At 42.7% G+C, this 22707-nt stretch overlaps 1 protein-coding gene across 3 annotated transcripts in view; it reads left to right on the top strand.

The window, feature by feature from the left end:
- The window catches only part of cenpi (centromere protein I), a 109833-nt gene extending 87564 nt beyond the window's left edge, over positions 1–22269 (top strand). For 2 of the 3 annotated variants that reach the window (XM_085997910.1, XM_085997902.1), the window contains 4 exons: positions 6483–6531; positions 12932–13165; positions 16440–16478; positions 17789–22269. In XM_085997910.1, the coding sequence (XP_085854036.1) occupies positions 6483–6531; positions 12932–13165; positions 16440–16478; positions 17789–17896 (430 nt within the window). In that variant the 3' untranslated portion in view covers positions 17897–22269. Of the gene's footprint in view, positions 1–6482; positions 6532–12931; positions 13166–16439; positions 16479–17788 lie in introns of those variants that run through there. The other variant, XM_085997919.1, reaches the window with a different exon arrangement.
- Positions 22270–22707: the final 438 nt, after the last annotated feature.

Genomic DNA, 22707 nt, shown 5'->3' with positions numbered 1-22707 from the left:
ACCCTGCCTCTGATAGGAGAAGGTATTTCAGCCCAAACTATAAGTTTAAAGCTACTCGGCAGAGTCCACTGCCCATCCCCCCAATCCTGCATTTCTTTGTTCTCACTGAGCTCTTTCGACTGCTGGAACTCTGCTGAAACTTGACTTCCATCACCTGAATTCCTCTGCCAATAGGGCTACGCTGCTCTACTGACTACACTGTTTCACTCAGCTGCTGTGACTCTGCCCTGCTATTCAGTTGCTTCAAGTTTTAAGCTGCTGAATTATTTTCTCAAATTGGTTTCCGACCTTGTGGACATCTAGACTATGCTTCTGCTTTGAACTACACTGGATTACACCGCTATGCTTCTGCACTGGATTACACTAAGACTTACCTCCTGTGTCTCTAACTCTGCTGCTAAAAGATTTTTTAAAATAACTTTTAAACTGCGGCTGTCTCGCTGCTGAACTGGTTCTATTGGTTTTTCAGCTTGTTTGCTTCTGGCTTGCAGCTGCTGTTTCACTTGCTGCCCGGTGACACATTCTACTGTTTTTTCAGTTTTGCTGATCGCTGGCTTGTGGTTTTACATTTTTTCCGTTGCTTTGATCTACAGTGACCTCTAACTTGCGTCAATTTCGCCATCATCATTCTGCACCGCTACCGACTCTCATTCCTGTGGCAACAACTTTCATCCTCCAACTCTTCAAATAGCTTCTGGAGTTTACTCCACTGCTACACCTGTCTCTGAATTTGGACAGCGGTTTGTCGATGCTACGTGCCGGCGCCATCCTGCTTACGTCGGCTTTTGTCTCTCCGTGGGACCTCTGACTTTGATCCTGGTCTCCCTACTATTGCCTCGAACCTATTCCCTGCTACCAGGAAATATGTATCCCATTAATTACTACATAACCAGGCCTATGTAAGCTAAGCTTTTCTCTGTGTCCATTCACGTGCGCACTTTGGCTGCCGCTCCGGACCCGAGCCGTTCACTTTTTCTCCTCTCCCCTTTTCGTTTTCTCTCTGTCCCTCCCTGACCACTCTCTCCGGAGTCATGCCTGCTTTCATCTCTCCTCTCTCGGATACTCTGCCCTCCCAAATCCCTACCCCAATCCTTCATTACTCTTTGACCTTCCTACTCTCTTGCTGCTGTCCCAGGCTTGACTCCCTCGTGGATAAGCCAACAGCTTCCCTGTGTGCCTCTCTTGGTATCCTACGAAGGGCCCATTGAGGCACTTGTAGCTGCCTCCTTATGAGCAGCAACCCCAACTGTCCCATCCTACTCTCTCGCCGACCTTCCCTCCCAGCATGCCCGCTGGGGGCTAATCTTGCCTGTCTCTTCCCCGTCTAACTCGCCCCTCCCAGCGCTGACCCTGTAGATGCTGGCAGTGGGTCAGCCATCACCGGCCCCCTCTGCATCTCCCTCCAGAATGTCCATTCACTTGCGAACAAGGCCCTGCCATCCATGAGCTTATCGTGGATGATTGAATCAACATCATGGCCCTGACGGAAACTTGGCTGAGGGGTGATGACACCTTACCCTTAAATGAAGCCTCCCTGCCTGGCTATACCTTCCACCACTTGCCCCGCTCAGACCTCCGTAGTGGCGATGTGGCTCTCAACCAAATCACACCTTGGCCTATCCCCCTACTCCTCCGGCACTTTATCCTCCTTTGAGCATCTCTCCTTATTCCACCCCTCTCACCTCTCATTTAAAATTCTCGTTCTCTACTGCCCACCCAAGCACCATAAAATTTTTATTGCTGAGATATCTTCACTGCTTTCTTCCCTCAGCCTCTGCACCGAGCGACTTCTCATCCTCTGTGCTTTCAACCACCATCTCAATTCATCATGCTCTCTTTCCTCTGTGTTCACTACCCTCCTATCCTCCCATAATCTCTCCCTCCATGTAAACTCCCCAACCCATATTCATGGCCACCCTCTTGACCTTTGCTATCACTCATGGCCTCGCTACTCCCATTGTGTCAATCACAGATAAGGCTATCTCTGACCACTTCCCCGTATTGCACTCCACCCACATCTCCCACCCCATTTATAACCAATCCATTTGATTTTCTTCCTCTACTTCATATCCCTCTTGCCAAATTTGTTTTCTGAATGAATATTATCATCATCTGTTTCTCCCTTCACTTAGCTGAACCTGGTTGGTTTTATTTACCCAGCCCTCCATTCCTAGTTTAAATGCCTCGTCACTTCCTTATTTAACCATTTTGCCAGTATATTAGAACCCTGCCTGTTTAGATGTAGCCCATCCTTGTGGAATAGCTCTCGTCTGTCTCAGGATTATTCCAACCCAACAACATGGGATTCCTCTTTAGCCATGCATTGATTTTCCCTAATATCGGCCCTTCCCTATTCTAGCGCATGGCTAGGGAAGTAATCCTGACATTACACCCATGAAGTCCTGCTCCTAAACTTGTTTTATAATCTCCTAAGTTCATCTGCTGAAATTTAGGCCTTTCTTTACTTACATCATTGGCTCCCACATGAACACGAACATTGGTTGCTCTCCTTCCCTTTGCGTAATCTTTTGCAGTCTATTTGATATATCCCTTACCCTAGCACCTGCAAGACAACAAAGCATCTGGGACTGTCGCTCTGGACTGCAAAAGATTGTATCAGCCCCTCCAACTGTTAAATCCCTGATCAGTACTGCATTGGATCAAGTGGTGAATGTCACAGTTGGAGAGCATCTCGGGAATAGTGATCATAATATTGTAAGGTTTAGATTAGTTATGGAGAAGGACAAGGGCAATCTAGAATCAAAATACTTAACTAGAGGAGGGCTAATTTCAGTGAATCGAGGAGGGATCTGGCCTGGGTAAATTGCAGTCAAAGACTGGCAGGTAGAAATGTAATGGAGCAATGGGAGGCCTTTAAAGAGGAGATGGTTTGAATACTGTTTGGGTACATTCCCACTAGGAGGAAAGGGAGGGAAACCAAAGCCAGAGCTCCTTGGATGACGAAGGAGTTAGAGAATAGAATGAAGCAGCAAAAGGGGGAGTATGACAGCAGATGTCAGCTTGATAATACAAGGGAGAATCAGGCTGAATATAAAAAGTACAGAGGAGAAGTGAAAAAGGGGCAAAGAGACAGTACGAGAATAGATTGGCGGCTAACGTAAAAGGGAATCCAAAAGTCTTCTACAGGCATAGTAACAGTAAAAGAGTTGCCAGAGGAGTGGTGGGCTGATTAAGGACCAAAATGGAGATCTATTGGTAGAGGCAGAAGGCATGACTGAGGTACTTTGCATTGGTGTTTATCATGGAAGTGGATTTTGCCAAAGCTACGGTAAAGGAGGAGGTTGCTGGGATACTGAATGAGATAAAAATAGAGGCGGTACTAGAAAGGCTGGCAGTACTAAGTGGCTAAGTTGCCCGGTCCAGATGGGATGCATTCTAGGTTGCTGAGGGAAGTAAGGGTAGAAATTGCAGAGGTGCTGGCCACAATTTTCCAATCCTCCTTCGATACAGGGGTGGTGCCAGAGGACTGGAGGATTGCAAATATTATCTCCTTGTTCAAAAAAGGGAAGAAGTATAAACCTTGCAATTTCAGGCCAATCAGTTTAACATTGGTGGTGGGGAAGCTTTTAGAAACAAGAATCTAGGAGAAAATTAACAGCCACTTGAATAAGCATGGACTAATAAAGGAGAGTCAGTGCGGATTTGTTAAGGGCAAATTGTGTTTGAACTTGATTGAGTTTTTTGAAGAGGTAACAGAGAGGGTGGAAGAGGGCAGTGCAGTTGATGTTGTGTATGTGGACTTTCAAAAGGTGTTTGATAAAGTACCACATGTTAGCAGAATTGAAGCCCATGGTATTAAAGGGGCAGTAGCAACATGGATACAAAATTGGCTAAGGAATAGAAAACAGAATTGTGAATCACTGTTTTTCAGACTGGAGGGAGGTATACAGTGGAGTTCCCCCAAGATTCAGTACTAGGACCACTGCTGTTTCTGATATATATTAATGACTTGGGGGTAAAGGACACACTTTTGAAATTTGCAGATGACACGATACTTGGAAGTGTAGTAAACAGTGAGGAAGATAGTAATAGACTTCAAGAGGACATGAAATTCAATGCAGGGAAGTGTGAGGTGATGCATTTTGGTAGAAGAATGAGGAGAGACAATACATGCTAAATGGTGCAACTTTAAAGGGGGTACAAGAAGAGAGAGACTATGGGGGTGTTTGTGCACAAATCTTTGAAGGTGGCAGGACAGGTTAACAAAGCAGTTAATAAAAGATATGGGATCCTGGCCTTTATAAATAGAGGCATAGAGTACAAAAGTCAGGAAGCTAAACCTATATAAAACACTAGTTCGGCCCCTGATGGAGTATTGTGTCCCATTCTGAGCATTGCACTTTAGGTAGGAAGTGAAAGCTTTGGAGAGGGTACAGAAGAGATTTACTAGAATGGTTCCAGGGATGAGGGATTAGTTATGTGTATAGACTGGAGAAACTGGGGTTGTTCTCCTTGGAGCAGAGAAGGCTAAGAAGGGATTTGATAGAGGTGTTTAAAATCATGAAGGGTTTAGACAGAGTAAATAAATAGAAACTGTTTCCAATGGCTGAAGGGGTTGATCACCAGAGGGCACAGATTTAAGGTGATTGGCAAAAGGACCCGAGGCGACATGAGGAAAAGCTTTTTTTATGCAACGAGTGGTTAGGATTTGGAATGCACTGTCTGATAGTGGTGGGTACAGATTCAATAGTAGCCTTCAAAAGAGAATTGGATAAATACTTGAAGGAGAAAAAAATTACAGGGAAATGGGAAAGAGTTGGGTAGTGGGACTAATTGGATTGCTCTTCGAAAGCTGGCACAGACTCAATGGGCGGAATGGCCTCCTTCTGTGCTGTACTATTCCATGATTCTGTTTCTGGCTATTTTGCTAATCTCGTCATCTCCTCCCGACCCCCAACCAAGCCATCTCTTGTTTGTTGGTGCCATTGATATTTATTTGATGGCCCTGCCCAGAGTTTTCATTTCTCCCACCACCCCAGGAAGCTTGAGCTTCAAATTTGTTTGCGAGCATAAGTTGCTCTGCGTACTCCTGTTTGAAGTGTTCCTCCCTGCTTTCTATCTCTGTTACTACCCCCTCAAACTCTCGCTCCAAAACTGTACTCCCTCCATGATTGTTTCCATCTCCTTAAGTTCTGTGATTTGTTTTAGCTCGAGCAGTGTGAGTTGGTGACATGTTTGCCTGAGTCAACACCTGGTGCTTGAATCTCCCACATTTTGCGGGAGTGACTCACCACTGTCCCTATGCGGCCATGTTTTCATTTAGTTAGTTTGTTGTACTTTACAGTTTATATTATTTGTGTATAGTATCAGGGAGTCTATTTAAAACTTACTTTCCCCTCAGCAGATTCCCACTCTCACCAAATGCCTTTTTCAGAAGTCCTTACTCGTTAAGCTGCTATCAATGTACAGCACTTTCTGTTTTTACCCACTGAGTAATCTGTTCATACCAGGAGAGCAGAGCTATGTAGTTGAAAGTACTTAAAATTTTTACTAATCTTGATTAAATGTGAATTTGCACTTTATGGTACAATATCCTCTCCATCACAAAGTCTCTGTCTCTCCCTCTGCCTCAGCCTATCAGCTGCTGAAATCCTCATCAATGCCCTTGTCACCTCCAGACCATTGTTGCTCCTAATTTTTTTTTTGGGTGCATGGCCCCTTGAAGGGGCTGCGCAGCCCATTCACACGCGAAACCTAACATTGGTAAAACCGGTCCTGGGCTTCATGGGACCAGCAGAGAGCTGCGCAGCCGTGCAGCTTAGAGGAAACGTTGCTCCAGACTCGACTATTCCAATGCTCTCATGGTCAGCCTTCCATCCTCCATTAATTTCAGTTGATCCAAAATTGTGCTGCGCCTATCCTATCCTATCCCATCCCGCACCAAGTCCCGCTCACCCATTGCCACTGTGCTCCTGGGTCCCCCAGTGCCTCCAATTTAAAATTCTGACCCTCTTTTTAAAAGAATCATTTCATGGCTTAGCCTCTCCCTATTTCTGTAACCTTTTCCAGCCCTACATCTCCTTCCATCAACCCCCCCGGAACTCTGTACCTATGGCTCTGGCCACGTACCTATGGCTCTGGCCCCGTACAACCCCGCTCCCTTTGCTCATCATTGGCCATGACTTCAGCTGTTTAGGGTCCAAGCAGTAAAATTCTCTCCCAAAACCTCTCCACCTCCCTTTTCTCTTTTTAAGACTCTTATTAAAACCCACCTCTTTGACCAAGCATTTGGTCACCCTCCCTGATATTATCATCTTTGGCTTGAGTCCATTTTTCTGATTACGGCTCTGAAGCTTGGAATATTTTTCTATGATAAAGGCACTATGTAAAATGCAAATTGTTGTACATATTTGGTTATTTAGAGTTACTTTTATTGTTTTGAGGTCTACACTGCACTATAGTTTTGATGTGCTAGTATACAATGTGTGAAAAGCAACAATACTTCATTTTTACTTTTTCAGGTACCGTACAAATCTAATAGCTTTGAAGTCTTTGGATCCAAGTAAAAATGTAAGGATGTTATAATGAAAGTAATTTGGGTTGCAACATTGAATCCTAAACAACTGCACTTGATATGCTCCAATGTGGTTCATGTGTTTTGTTTTTTAATAGTGAAATGTGATTTTTGCCTGTCACTTAGTTCAATATGAGCTTCACCTGAACTGTTGACCCAGGAAATGCCATTTTTGCAGACTGTTAAGTCTATTTTCATTTAGGTCTGGTCAACCTAAAGATATGCACCTGAAAAAATCGAAAGTACAAGTGTTCGAGATGCTGATTTTATGACAGCAAGGGCATAAGATCTCCTCCTTAACTATAGTTGTATTAATTTATTTCTATAACTGACATCTTTATCAACACAAGCTGCTCTACAGTGCTGAAGTAAATATTGCCAGAAAACCACCTTTTCCCCCCCACTTTTTTATACCTTTCTTGAGGCATTGTTTCATTCAGGGGTACAGTTGCATGAGTGTCAGTGGTCTTTGTACACAACAACAACTTGCATTTATACAGTGCCTTTAACAGAGTAAAAGATCCCAAGGTGCTTCACAGGAGCGATTATCAAACAATATTCGACACCGAGCCACATGAGATATTGGGATAGTCAAAAAGGTGGGTTTTAAGGAGTTCTTAAAGGAAGAGAGGGAGCTACAGAAGCAGAGAGGTTTAGGGAGGTCATTCCAGAGCTTAAGGCCTAGGCAGCTGAAGGCATGGCTGCCAATTGTGGACTGAAAAAAATCAGATGCACAAGAGGCCAGAATTGGAGGGGCGCAGAGATCTTTGGAGAGTTGGGCTGGAGGGGTTTACAGAGATAGGGTGGGGTGAGACCATGGAGGGATTTGAAACAAAGATGAGAATTTTAAAATTGAGGCATTGCCCGCCTAAGCCAATGTAGGTCAGCGAGCACAGGGATGATTGGAGAACAGGACTTGGTGCGAGTTAGGATACAAGCAGCAGAGTTTTGGATGAGCTCCAGTTTATGGAGGGTGCAAGGCTGGCCACGACAGCATTGGAATAGAATCTAGAGGTAACGAAGGCACAGATGAGGGTTTCAGCAGTAGATGATTTGAGGCAGCGGCGGAGACTGGCGATGTTATGGAGGTGAAAGTAGGCGCTCTTGGAGATGGAGAGGATATGGAGTCAGAAGCTCAGCTCGGAGTCAAATAGGACACCAGGGTTGCGAATGGTTTGGTTCAGCCTCAGACATTGGCCAGGGAGAGGGATGGCGTCAATGGCTAGGGAATGGAATTTATGGCGAGGACATAAGACAATGGCTTCGGTCTCATCAAATACTGGATGTCAGACAAGCAATGTGACAAATCTGAGGCAGTGGTGGGTTCGAGAGAGGTGGTGGTGAGGCAGAGCTGGGTGTTGTCAGCGTACATGTGGAACCTAATGTATTTTTGGATGATGTCGCCGAGGGGCATGTAGATGAGAAATAGGAGGGGGCCAAGAATAGACCCTTGGGGCACTCCAGAGGTAACGGTGCGGAAGCAGGAAGAGAAGCCATTGCAGGTGATCTTTTGGCTACAACTGGATGGACAGGAATGGAATCAGGTGAGGGCAGTCCCACCCAGCTGGATAATGGAGGAGGATGGTGTGGTCAACCGTGTCAGGGTGTAGACAGGTCAGCAAGGATGAGGAGCAATAGTTTACCATGGTCACAGTTACGTAGGATGTCATTTATGACTTTGATTAGGGCCGTTTCAGTGCTGTGGCAGGGACTGAAACCTGATTGGAGGGGTTCAAACGTGGAGTTGCAAGCAAGATGGGCACAGATTTGGGAGGCGACAACACGGTCAAGGCTTTGGAGAAGAAAGGGAAGTTGGAGATGGGCCGGTAGTTTGCAAAGACAGACATTTTCTTTTTTTAAGGAGGGAGTGTTGATGACCGATATGAAGGGGAGGGGGACCGTACTGGAAGAGAGGGAACCGTTGACAATACCAGCTAACGTGGGGGCCAGGAAGGGATGTTGGGAGGTCAGCAGTTTGGTGGGAATAGGGTCGAGGGAGCAGGAGGTGAGTCTCATGGACAAGATGAGCTGGTTGAGGGCATATGGGGAGATGGGAAAGAAACTTGGAGAAAGGGGTGAGTTCAGGACTAGGGCAGGAGGGGAACCTTGGGGGAAGTTTGGCTTGATGGGCTAGGGGAAGGGAGTGTAGCAGCAGAGTGGAATGGATGGTCTCAATCTTAGTGACAAAAGTCCATTAGCTTCTCGCACTTTTTGGAAGTGAGGGGGCAGGGGAGAGAGTTTTAAGAAGACTGTTTGCAGTGGAGAAGTGAAGCTTGGGAGGGGGTTATCTCTGCATTCCAGGATGATCCTGGAATAGTAAAAGATCATTCTTGTGAGAAAAGAAGAGTTGATAGACTATTCAACTTGAAGGGAACACTGCAGCTGTACCTCATCTTATCCTTGCCTAATCACATTCATGTACTTTCCAACAGAGTTGCTCGATAGCAATCTGGAGTAAAAACTATGGTTTATTTCCTCCATTCCTCAAACTTCAAATTGTAGTGCTTCCACTGCTCCTTGACTGAGATCAGTTAACTTGGCACAAACAAAGGAAGGAACCTGGGATTTCTGTGGCACCAGTGAGCCATCGAGAAACGTACAAATGACTCCAGCTATCTTCAAATATTTGGTTTGTTTGAGATTTGATCCTTTAGGATAAATGAACCGGGATTTATATTGTTTAGAATTGAATACATGAAACCTAATTTGGCACGGAATTGTCTTGTATAAACTGATTCAATTATCATTAAGGCACTGTTTCGTCAACAGTTGGTGAAGCAGTACAACATTGTTTAAAATATACTTCCTCTTAGCTTGCCCCAAAGATAACGAGAACTGAACAGGACACAAATTGGTGCAGTTAGGTTTTTTTACGGGTCATAATAATGTCAGTGAAATGGGTAGCAGTTATGTACTGCTGGTTACACCTATTGGCTGACAATATAAAGATAGATAACCTCTTTGATCTATTAATAATACGATAGCAAAATACTGCAGATGCTGGAAATCCGAAATAACAACAGAAAATGCTGGAAAAACTCAGCAGGCCAGGCAACATCCGTGGAGAGAAAATAGTCAACGTTTCGGGTGAAAACCCTTTGTCAAGACTAAAGAAGCACAGGAAATGAAATAGATTAAGAGGCCAGGCTGGGAGAGAACAGAAGAGAAGAGACATTAAGAGGTATTCAAAACGAGACAAGATGGTGCTAGGACTAGTGGAGACAAAAGATGGCTCTAGATTAGGTGTGAAATGCGCTGGCAGAATGGGAGACAGCTGCCATGTGGGAGAGAGGAAAAAAAAGAAAGGGGGGGGTGGGAAAGGCCAAAACAAAGGTGTGGATAAAAAAAATATATAAGTAAAAATGTAATAGGGGCCGAGGTTATGACCTGAAATTGTTGAACTCGATATTGAGTCCGGAAGGCTGTAAAGTGGCTAATCGGAAGATGAGGTGCTGTTCCTCGAGTTTACGGTGAGCTTCCATGGAACAATGCAAGAGGCCGAGGATGGTGAGGTCCGAGTGGGAATGGGGCGGTGAATTAAAATGACAGGCGACCGGAAGCTCGGGTTCACCCTTATGGACTGAACAGAGGTGTTCCACAAAGCGGTCACCCAATCTGCGTTTGGTCTCCTCTTTGATCTATTAGCAGATTTACTGCTTTATTGAAACTAAGCCTTTGGGGCACTGCCTATGCCTTGAAGCGGCATCTCTGGTGAGCTGACTGTAATCTTGTTCATCGGCAAACTTATTTTCCTAACTCCAGCTAACCCTTTTTTAATGGACTCCAAATGTTGCACTATATTAATACTCTTAGCTTATTACTAAAGATTAAACTTCCCTGGACATTACACACTTCTCTACTCTCTGTTCTTTTAACACTACATACAGTATTTGTACAAATACTGCTCACACTCTGAGAAACACTCTGTGTCCTTCTGCTCAAACTTCTTTAAAGGTGTAGACACTTTTCCTTTAAGTACTTTTCTTACGTAAAAGCACCAGCCAGTATGTCCAGAAAGCGTATCCAATTAAAAATTGCGCAATACATCAGTCAATATTTTATATTGTAGAAATTGTGTATAGCACACACTTCCTGTACATTTCACATCTTGTTCCAGAACACATCTGTCATGCTTCAAAAACTCTTAATTTGAAAGTTTTTTGCAACTTTATATACTTTTTTGAAATGCTTACTTCTGATTGGCCTGTTCTGCCAAGTTCTTGCTTACACATCCTAATTCCCAACCCCATTGACATCAACTGTTGCCATTAGCTCAACCTGAGATATATTTCATTCCTGACAAGCTCATTACTGACTTTTAAAATTAACATTCTTCCTCACAACAATGTATTTTTTTCAGTGTAAAGAAATACAACTTCTTTTTGTTTATTTGCTCGAAAAACACACTTTTCCCCCTGGCAATGCTAATTTATTTGCTACCTGTTTCCTGCCTCAATTAGTTTGTTTGATTCATTTCTCTCATCCTTTTGTTTCTCTATTTCCTTGTTGCTCAAGAAGTCTGTGTCAGACAAGCCAACTTTGCTGCTTCAAAACCAAAATACTGCAGATGCTGGAAATCTGAAATAAAAACAGAAAATGTTGGAAATACTTGACCTGAAACGTTGACACTGTTTCTCTCTCCACAGATGCTGCCTGACCTGCTGAGTATTTCCAGCATTTTCTGTTTTTATTTGCTGCTGCTTCTGTTGATTCACAACCATTGCTGAGAGACCAGCTATTTATTTATTGCCATGTTGTGTTCTCCAGTTCATTTATCTACCACTTTGCCTCCATTGCTGAGAAGGCCGCTGTGTATTTTAATTCATTCATCATGAGAAACCCATACCAGAGAAGTCCACTATGTTGTTGCCATTGGCAAAAGGACTGGTATTAAATTTGTAATTGCTGGCCCATTCCATCCTGCCAGACTAGCTAATGTTACCAGACACTGCCCTCTTTCACTCCGTCCCATGTCACATATTAGATCTTCTGTATTCCTGCTTGCCATTTCTCCCAGATCCTGGGACCCCTCTCAAATCTCAGACCCTACAATCTCCCACCCCACTCTAAACTCCCAGTTCAAGGGTCCCAGGATCCCTTTCCCAGACTCTACAACTCCCCCAACCATGCTTCCACACTCCACTAGCAACCTTTCACTCCTGTTGGACAATCCTCCCAGTGTTTCCAAATCTCGCAGCTCCTTTCCTAGTTCCACACCCTTGCACCCCACCCCATTCTCCCACAACTACTCCCGTCAATACTTCCATACCCTGCCTCCCTAGTACTGCCACACTCCAGGACTCCCTTCCCAGTACTCTCATATGCCAGCGCTATCATTCCTCCTTTGCCACACCCTGATGCACCCATTTCCAGAGCTTCCGACACACAAGGAACCCAAATATCCCTCTGCTCTTGCCAGACCTTCCTCACCCAGTACTTCCAGATCTCTGAACCACCCTCTCGGTATTACTGACCATACAGCACCTCCTTCCCAGTGCTGCTACTTATTGCCTGCCTCCTTGCTGGAAAGTTTTGTGTATGTGGCCTTTTTTTAAAGAGATGAAAATAACTAAATAATACACATGATCATAATCATGGGCACTGATTTGAAGTTATGAGGAAATAGGGGCAGAATAATTGAATTTGATCCTGAAAACACCACTTGCACAATACTGTGTAATAAACAGAAGTGAAATACTGTCACCATAAATCAGTGGCACTGATGGTATATTAAGTGTTAAATGGGGTAAACCGCATATCCTCTGATTTACCATGAGTAACTCATTTAATTAAAAGTTATTCAGGTACTTGTCCTTCAAACTTGAGTATTTTCAGTTTTATATAAACAGAAAATGTTGGAAATACCCAGCAGGTCAGGCCACGTGAGTATTCCTGCATTTTCTATTTCTATTTCAGATTTCCAGCCTTGCAGTATTTTGCCTTTGTATTAGTAGTTTCAGCTTGTTGGTGAGTGTAGCAAAAAGGATCCTTTGAGGAATCTTTTGCCCAACAGTTTTTTTTGGATCAACAAATTGCTGGTAATTTTCCAATTAAATCCATTGTCTGACGGACTGTACTTTTACAGGTGTTTCACATCTTCAGTGAATTAAAAATGAGCTAGGCACGTGTTACTGGTAGAACTATCCATGTGTAAATGTTGTTCACTGAGCGATTAACTCTTCAATTTGCATAGAGGGATCACGTTCATTCAAGTACTAGCTTGCCTTATGTATATTTAATCTTAAGATGTTGAATTTGCTATGCTGTTTATTTATCTGAATGTGTTTTCACAACTTGTCTAAAAATGTAATCTGAACCCTTAGTAAAACTGAGATCTGGGTAAATAATTTGATAAACTGTGGCATTCCAAATGTACCTATTCTAAATGTTTTTCAGGTACATATAGGTTTGAAGGTGAACAGGAAAATGTTTCAGCAATACAACACATTTGTGAAAGTCGCAGTCAGCTGTTTGTGGACATCTAGAAACTTTGCGCAAGATATTCACCCGATGGGTATTGGGATTGAATACGATCTTCTAGCACAGACGAGGATCCCAGATTCCAAGAGCAGCTTTACTATTGTTAATCATCCAGCACTCATGGGACATGCCATAAATTTTATCCAGCAGGTAAGCATAGATTGAGAATTAAAGACCCCAAGTGCAAAGATTAGGGATAATCTGTACCAAAACGTATTGATTTGTGTGAGTGAGTTTTATTCTGTTTGTACTAGTGCAGCTCCATCATTATTTGGGAATATCCTTAGGAATAAACTACAAAATGGCATGGTCATTGTAATCTTGAGTTCAAGGCTGCAGTGGTCTAAAGCTGGGCCTGTACCTGTGATTTTCTTCTCGATTTCCTTGTAATTTCATTTCTGATGTGCTTGCCTGCCTGCAGAGCAAAAACATGATTCCTTTAATGTTGGTACAAATCAGTACCTCCTCAAAAGCAAGAGGGAAACTTAAAGACTCCCTTGATCAGTTGATAAAGGAGGCATGTAGCTGAGCCCTACGGGCTGGACTATCTAAAGTACTATCAAGAAATTATATCCAACAGAAATCTTCTTCTTTGCGGCATAATGGAACTATTCTTCTGTTACAATATTATTTTGGCTTGTCTGCTTCCTCTTGCACTTAACTTTCATAAGAGCATCGTATTCTCTACTACTTCTCTTGCCTCTCCTTCAAATTCCTCATTGCCCACCACCCTGTTGAGCCCCACCAGTATCTTCCTTGCTGAAATCTCTGTCCTATCCTCCTCATTCAGTCTCTGCACTGAGTGGCTCCTTATCCTTGGTGATTTCAACCTCAGCTTAAATTACAGCAGCCTCCTTTTTACTCTGACTCTACATGTTCCTATCCTCACTCAACTTATAAATTTCCCCAAAGTTAGCCCTTTGATATTGCTAATTTGGAAAGCCATGCTACATTGGAGGACACAGTCACTGAGGCTATTTCAGCTGTTTTTTTATTTTCTTCATTATGCTGTATTTCCTTTCCTACCTCCAACGTCTCTCTACCATAGCCCTGTACCCTGGGAAGAATGGGGAAGGAACTACTCCTAGATCTCTCTCCAGCACCCTCTAACACTCTTTACTCTGGTCCTACATGTGCCACAATACTATTACCTTTGTCAACCTAATGAACATCAGTCTTTCTTATGCCTCCAACATCCTTGTTTCCACCAGCTTCCTATCGATCTCCTACCTCATCCATTGCCTGAAACGACATCAGTTGTCATGACCACAAATCTGAGGAATGCAAGTTTGCTGTGCAACCACCCTGGTTATTTCCTGTCTGACCTGGCAGTCTTGCCTCTTCCTGATCAGCTACCAAATCCTACTACTCCAGGATCTTGGAGGGCAAGGACACTCTCAAACCTTTCAACACAAACAATTTTTGACCTACATCCTCACCTCGGATACCAAGTGCGATGAGCTCATGGATTTCTTCATTTCCAAAACTGACTATCTACTCCGCTGTCTCCTGTCCTGACCATTTCTCTGTTAAGTCTTTGCACCACTGCACTTGTTGTTTTTCGCGTGTCTCTCTTTCAGCTTTCACTAGATTCCTCTCCTGCTTGAAACCCGCTATCTGCTCTTGAATCGGCTCCTAATCATTCATTTATCTCTCCGCCTAATGATTAATGATATCATTTAACTGCAACCTTTTCTTTCACTCCATCTTTCAAAACTGCTATCATCATCTCCCTTTTCAAAATAAAACCTCCAGCATCTACAAGTATTTCCTCATTTCCCATCTTCTCAAATTCCCAAACACCCCTCTCCCATCATTACCTGCTTGAATCCCTACAGGTTTTACTCTGCCTAAAATGGTCAAATTCACTTGCACATTTGAACTGACACAATTCTCGCCTGTGATTAAGGTTTGTGAAAATGGTCATGACTGCGGAGGAGCATTTTAGAACCCTTCCTCTGAGTCTTCAAGATTAGTTTTATTCCACATCTTAATTATTTAGGATGCAAAGGCTTCTGGTTACATTTTTGGTCCAAAGCAGATTGTTTGAACTCCTTATGTTACTTTGTGAAGTAGCTTCTCAGTTGGAAGAGCCAGCACCATATGATGGGCTAAATAGCCTCCTGTGCTATAATTTGCATGAAGTTTGGAGGGTGCACTATGTGAAAAGCATCCGAACTGCAGGACTACTGCACTTCTGATTTTTATGTTCAGTTTCATTCATCGATATAATTTCTCTTGGTTTTTTTGGCATGTAAAATCCAAGTGCTGATCTGTTCCGGCACTGATGCTCACATTTCAGTTGTTGCATTCATGCCCAACTGATTACAAACCAAATTTCAGTAACTTAATGAGAAACAAAGCATGTCAAAAGTCACTGATTTTGGTCGCTGACTGGAATGCAAAAGTAACTTTTGTTGGGGTGAATACCACTGGGCATGCTAGATATTACTACTTTTAGTGTTTAATTATTTAACAATTTCTTAATCTTGCTGGGATTATTGCAATTTTTGGTAACTAATAACTTTCCATTACAGAAATGTAATGGCTAGAATTTTTGTCACAACTGAAATTACAAAGACTTCTTGTGAAAGTCATATTTTTGCTGTAGTTACAGTTTGAATATTACTGACTATACTAGTGTAACTATCAACGGTGTTTAATAAATTAATTAATGTTCTTAATTGTTGCTAAGATTATTGCAGTTTTTGAAAAGTTACCTCAATTAAAATATTGATGACAGACATGTTGTCACAAATGTTATTCAACAAAGTATATCATGGGTAACACTGAAAATACCTATTGTAAACCCAGTAATATTTTAATTTAAATGACAGTTGCCATAATGGAATACAATGGACTGTAGATGCACGATTTTTATGATTTTAAAATGTAAATGGCCCACTTTTTTCATCGTGCTGTTATGACTCGGCTGTTTGTTAGATGTATTTATTTTTCCCCGCTGAATCTTGATTCTTAAAGATTGGCCACATCTGATTTAATGGTTTAAGTTGATTATTTTTGATTTTTCTGACACTCACTTGTTTGTAAATGTTGTGTCTAGTTGTCTTGTGACATGGGTTGCTGTACATTGTGATAGTGTAGTTCTGCAGGAGCAGAGTTTAAACTACAATTTAAATATATCTCGGTGATGTATCTCTGCACACAGTTTGTCCACAGGAACCATCATTTCTGTAGTTTTTATTAACTCATGATTGGATCGTAATCTCTTGAATGGTTTCTGTGCCTGATTTTTTGTCGTACAATGGTGCACCCATCAGTAGGTTGGCTGGCATGCCTACTACAAGGTCATTGTGAAATTTTTCATCTAGTTACCCAAGCAGCAAATCAATCTTCCAAATAAGGTAGTGGAATTAATTTTACCCTTGATAATCCCAATACTGTATTCAACCTTTTTTTGCAGGGGTGGCCCAATGAAAAGAAGCGATTGCATGCAATACAGGTATGCTAATTAAATGTATTTCCCAGAATATGGATGAGGAAATCCGCTTTGAGCAATTCATCTTGGGCCTCAGTTGTAAAGATCCAGTTCTTCATCTTGTGACAATCCCGTTTTATTTTTATATAAATTGAAAGTTTATCCTGCATTTCTATTTGGTATTTGAAACATCTCTTTCGCTGCCGTTTCTTAATTGACCCCTCCCCCTTCCTTTTTCTCTCTCCTCCACCACTGCCTGCTCCCTACCTCCTTCCTTTTACCACTCTCTTTATTTAACCATCACCCATCTCTTTACCCTTCCCCCAATCCTCTGCCTCGTCAAGCCCCAATCCCATCTCTCTCTCCATCATTCTGTGTGTGTGTACATCTCCCTCTGTCCACCTTGGCTGTAGCACTCTTGCCTTTGAGTCAGAGGGTTGTGGGTTCAAACAACAACCAATGTCAACTATGGTGACACTTCAGTGCAGTACTGAGGAAGTGCTACCCTGTCTGAGGAGTTGACTTTTGGATGAGATATTAAACCAAGGCCCCATTTTCTGCCTTTGGTGGATATAAAGAAAATCCCATGGCACTATTTGAAGAAGAGCAGGAGAGCTCTCCTGGTGTCCCGGCTAACATTTATCCCTCCACCAACACCACTACAAAAAACTATTATCTGATTATTTATCTCATTGCTCTTTGTGGGGCTTTGCTTTGCACAAATTTGCTACCACGTTATAACAGTAACTATACTTCAAAAATACCTTGTTGGCTGCAGAGCATTTAGGGGCATCCTGAGGACATGAAAGGTGCAATTATAAATGTGAATTTGGTTCATTTTATTTCTTTCTGTCTCCCTTGCCTCACCCTTTTTTCACCTCCGCATCTAATTCCCTCTCCCTTATTCTTGTTCTCTCACCCCTGCCTGCAATGTATGTTCCCTCTTATTCCCTTTCTTTCCCCAGTATCCTTTTTGTCCATCTTTGTTCGGAAACAAAAAGAAGACACTTAACTTCAGTGTTTAATATTGTACTTGTCTATATTTTCTATGCCTCCAAGATCCTACCATCATTTAAGTCGTGCCACACTATAAATGGCTGATGTTTCACCCAATTGAGGCTTAGCAGTCTAAAAATTGACACACCTGGTTGCACCTCTCAATTAGCTATTTGATCAACAGCCTGATTGTGACTTATTTACCATCTGTAAGTAACCACCCTATAAATGATCATAAAGTGGAACTTTACTAATTCACATCAGAGTGAATTATCCAGTGACAGAACTGCATCCTATGGAATATCTTTTAACTTCCTTATCATTTGTTTTTTTGTTAGGGAAAGGTGTGGAACTGGTATGTGGCATACCTGTACGACCAAGGACTTGATGGACTTAAACAATTCCTTGAATGCAGCATCCACACATTGTCCAGCTCACAACATTAAACTACAAGCCATTGCACTACTAAACTGTACTATCCACGAATTTGAGAGATTTGCCAGCATCCGTCTGCTTTTTGCTAATTGCACAGTTTACCCAACTGCTTCCCGAATAATTGTATATACAATAACTAAGGTATCAGAATAGATGGAAGTGTGATATTAAATGAAGGAGTTGGCAAAGTTTTCAGAAGGTAAACTGGCCCGTATGTTGATCCGAATACATCGGCCTTGCAAGTCCGCTGCACTGTTTAGGGAACCCAACAGAACACAGGATATTGTTGGAGCTAAAATGCACAGTGTTGTATTAAACTATACTATGATGATTCAGCATAGTTGAGAAAGATGGCACACCGGCACCAGCAGATAATATCTGTAGTGTGAAACATTCCGCATTATTTTATTGAAATATCTGTAGGAAATTACATACGAAATAGTGAAGACTGGCAGACAGAGTGTCGAATGATTGGGAATGGTATTGGACAAGATGGTCATTGTGAGAAGACCTTAACTTCCTGCAAAATTCTGGTCATAAATAATTGAATCACAAACTTACCAGTAAAATGTTAGTTTTGCATTTAGCGTTCTGCTTCATGTGTTCACACTATCCTATTTTCCTCAAGGTAGGTGGACCATTGCAAGAGCTTTCTGAAATCACTTGTTACTGTACCATATACTATTTGAATGCAAGTGGAAAGAATTCACAACTGTACAGCATCCCTCCACTGGGGCATCTACAAAGTAGGCCTGCTGAGCACATTGCTTTTTAAAGTTTGGGGTTTGGTGAATAAAATGTTATGATTATTTGACCAAATTGTTGTTACAGTGCTTACAATTTGTTGTTGCTACCAATTGAACTTTGAAGTGTCTTTTAAAAAGAACAAATGGTCAGAAGTGGGAAATGTTGCTTCTCAATGCCTCATGTTTACAGTAATGAGTAAAGAAAGAACTTACATTTTTATAGTGACATATGAAATTTCAGTTATAGATGGCACATTTCTTACATAGATACATAGAAGATAGGAGCAGGAGTAGGCCATTCGGCCCCTCGAGCCTGCTCCGCCATTCAATGCGATCCCTGTCCCTGCTTTCTCCCCATACCCCTTGATCCCTTTAGCCTTAAGAAATATATCCAACTCCTTCTTGAATATATTTAATGAATGAATTGGCCTCTACTGCTTTATGTGGTAGAGAATTCCACAGGTTCACTACTCTCTGGGTGAAGAAATTCCTCCTCATTTCTGTCCTAAATGGCTTACCCCTTATCCTTAGACTGTGACCCCTGGTTCTGGACTCCCTGACCATCGGGCACATCCTTCCTGCATCTAGTCTGTCCAGTCCTGTCAGAATTTTATAAGTTTCAATGAGATCCCCTCTCATTCTTCTAAACTCCAGCGAGTACAAGCCCAATCAACCCAATCTCTCCTCATACACCATTCCTGCCATCCCAGGTATCGGCCTGGTGAATATTCGCTGAACTCCTTCCATGGCAAGAACATCCTTCCTCAGATAAGGCGACCAAAACTGCACACAATACTCAAGGTGTGGTCTCACCAAGGCCCGGTCTCACCAAGGCCCTGTACAACTGCAGCAAGACATCCTTGTTCCTGTACTCAAACCCCCTCGCTACGAAGGCCAACATACCATTTGCCTTCTTAACCGCCTGCTGCACCTGCATGCTTACCTTCAGCGACTGGTGCACAAGGACACCCAAGTCTCGTTGCACTTCCCCTTCTCCCAATCTATTGCCATTCAGATAATCTGCCTTCCTGTTTTTGACACCAAAGTGGATAACCTCACATTTATCCACGTTATATTGCATCTGCCATGCTTCTGCCCAATTTCAACCTGTCCAAATCATCCTGGAGTTTCTCGGCATCCTCCTCACAGCACACACGCCCACCCAGCTTTGTGTCGTCTGCAAACTTGGAGATATTACATCTAGTTCCCTTGTCTAGATCATTAATATATATTGTGAATAGCTGGGGTCCAAGGACCAATCCCTGCGGTACCCCACTAGTCACTGCCTGCCACTCGGAAAAAGACCCGTTTATTCCAACTCTTTGCTTTCTGTCTGTCAACCAGTTCTCTATCCAAGTCAATACCTTGCCCCCAATCGCATGTGCCTTAACTTCCCAAAATGTTATAGATTCAAGGGCAATTTCTTTCTAACAATGAATCAAAGCAGTCTCTGAATTAAGAGCCAATTAAAATGTTGGTGCCTACACCCATCTTGAACTTGAAAAGCATAGTATAGGGAGTACTTTTTATATTTAAAAAGAAAGTGACTTTATTTTTCATCAATTCCAAATACTGGTAAATGTAGCACGTAACACAACTGTTTAAAGTCTTTTGAACATACCTATTAATTTTTGCGGGGATTCTCTTGTCCACTGTAACCAGTGGAAGATCTATGGGGCGTTTACGCCATTTTACTGGGGTTTCAGCAGTTTTACGTTTTAAGTGGTATCTTTGCAATTGACGCCTATGGTGATGACATGGTTAATGTCTTTTCCAATGTTTGTTTCCAATTTTCACCCTTCTCTCACCTTCACATGGTCCATCTCCGACTCTTCCCTTCCCTTCCTTGACTTCTGTCTCCATCTCTGGGGATAGGCTATTGACAAACATTCACTACAAGCCCACTGACTCCCACAGCTACCTGGACTACATTTCCTCCCACCCCGCTTCCTGTAAGGACTCTATCCCATTCTCCTAGTTTCTCCGTCTCCGCCGCATCTGCTCTGATGATGCCACCTTCCATACTAGTGCTTCCGACATGTCTTCCTTTTTCCTCAACCGAGGATTCCCCTCTACTGTGGTTGACACGGCCCTTGACCGTGTCCATTCTATTTCCCACGCTTCTGCTCTCACCCCTTCCCCCTCCCTCCCGGAACCACGATAGTGTTCCCGTGGTCCTCTCCTTTCACTCCACCAGCCTCCACATTCAACAGATCATCGTCCGCCATTTCCACCACCTCCAGCATGCTCCCACCACCAAACACATCTTCCCCTCACCTCCCCTTTCAGCATTCCGAAGGGACTGCTCCCTCCACAACACCCTGGTCCATTCCTCTATCACCCCCAACATCCCTTCTCCTTTGCCCGACACCTTCCTGTGCAAGCGTAGGAGATGCAACACATGCCCTCTTACCTCCTCCCTTCCCACTGTCCAGGGCCCCAAACACTCCTTCCAGGTGAAACAGTGATTTACTTGTACTTGCAATCTAGTATACTGTATTTGCTGCTCACGATGCGGTCTCCTCTACATTGGGGAGACCAAACGCAAATTGGGTGACCACTTTGCGGAACACCTCCGTTCAGTCCGTAAGCATGACCCCGAGCTTCTGGTCGCCTGTCATTTTAATTCTCCACTCCACTCCCACTCAGACCTCACCTCCTCGGCCTCTTACACTGTTACAGTGAAGCTCAAGGTAAGCTCGAGGAACAGAGCCTCATCTTTCGATTAGGCACTTTACAGCCTTCTGGACTCAACATAAAGTTCAACAATTTTAGACCATAACCTCTGCCCCTATCTTTTTTTCATTTTTTTTCTCTCTCTCATGGCAGCTGTCTTTCGTTCTGCCAGTGCCATTTACATTTCATCAAGAGCCATCTTTTGTTTCTGAACTTGTCCCATTACCATCTCCTTTTGCCTTGCACCATCATTTCTTTTGTCTCTTAATCACTCTTGCCTTCCATCCTGTCACAGAACTTCCCTTTTGTTCTTTCCTCCCCTCCCCCTTTTCCCTGCCCCGCTTCAAAACCTGTCCCATCTCCAGCTTTTTCCAGTTCTGACGAAGGGTCATCAACCTGAAACGTTAACTCTGTTTCTCTCTCCACAGATGTTGTCTGACCTGCTGAGTATTTCCAGCATTTTCTGTTTTTATTTCAGATTTCCAGCATCCGCAGTATTTTGCTTTTGTTTTGGTTCAGTGTCGTTTGCCTGATATAGTTGTCTGTCCACGATGAGCGAGGATGGTATCAATGCGGGGACTGTATTTTCTATTGATAATAGAAAGAAGCTGGTTTTAGAGGAGGGGAAGCAAGTGGAATTTTTCCCCGGGGATCATCTGAACTTGCAATCACAAGCATCTTTAGTAATTAGGTTTGTCTGTAACCTCTTCTGCTATGACTGGCAACAGAGGGAATAACAAAAACTCTGCAGTCCAGTGGCTATCTGCCTGGTTGATTTTAACCCTGCACATTATATGATTACATGCTTACAAATGCAGTACTGATGTGTCTTAGATTGTCTACTTTTTAACTTTTTTATTTTCCATATATGTACAAACTCTCAACGTCTAAGTTTTAAAACGTTTGTTTTATTTTCCAATTCTAATTGCACTTCTTGAAATAAAACTTACTTTACTAGCAAATATTATTTACGAGGGATTTTGTCTCAGTTGGGTCAAATACAACATCCAAAATTGGAGCCATTCTGGTCTTGGTATGATTATTGAAAGATGACCATTGGTTCTATATACTATTTTTAAATATAGATACCTTCATTAGTTCCTGCATGGCATCCATTCATAGGACTTATAAAACAAAATGGAAAATGTTTGTGCAGTGGTTAGTCTTTTTTTTTGCGATGTCCCACATATTCCGCATCACCTTTTTAACTGGTTTAAAACCTAATTCTTTTTGGTAAATTTAGCTATTTTAGTCATTTAATAGCACAAAAGGCTGATATGATCAGGGATCATTAAAATTATTTTTGCCAGTAAGTTTCTGGATATTTTTTGGGTGGGGAATCCGTAAGGACTTATTTTCTCCTGGATTTGAGAAGGGAAAAACCCTGAAATTTTCCATTG

This window comes from Somniosus microcephalus, chromosome 1, assembly GCF_052327205.1.
Source record: "Somniosus microcephalus isolate GS21.2 chromosome 1, FLI_Smic_1.0, whole genome shotgun sequence".
Classification (NCBI taxonomy): Eukaryota; Metazoa; Chordata; class Chondrichthyes; order Squaliformes; family Somniosidae; genus Somniosus; species Somniosus microcephalus.
This window is presented reverse-complemented; position numbering and strand designations above follow the sequence as displayed.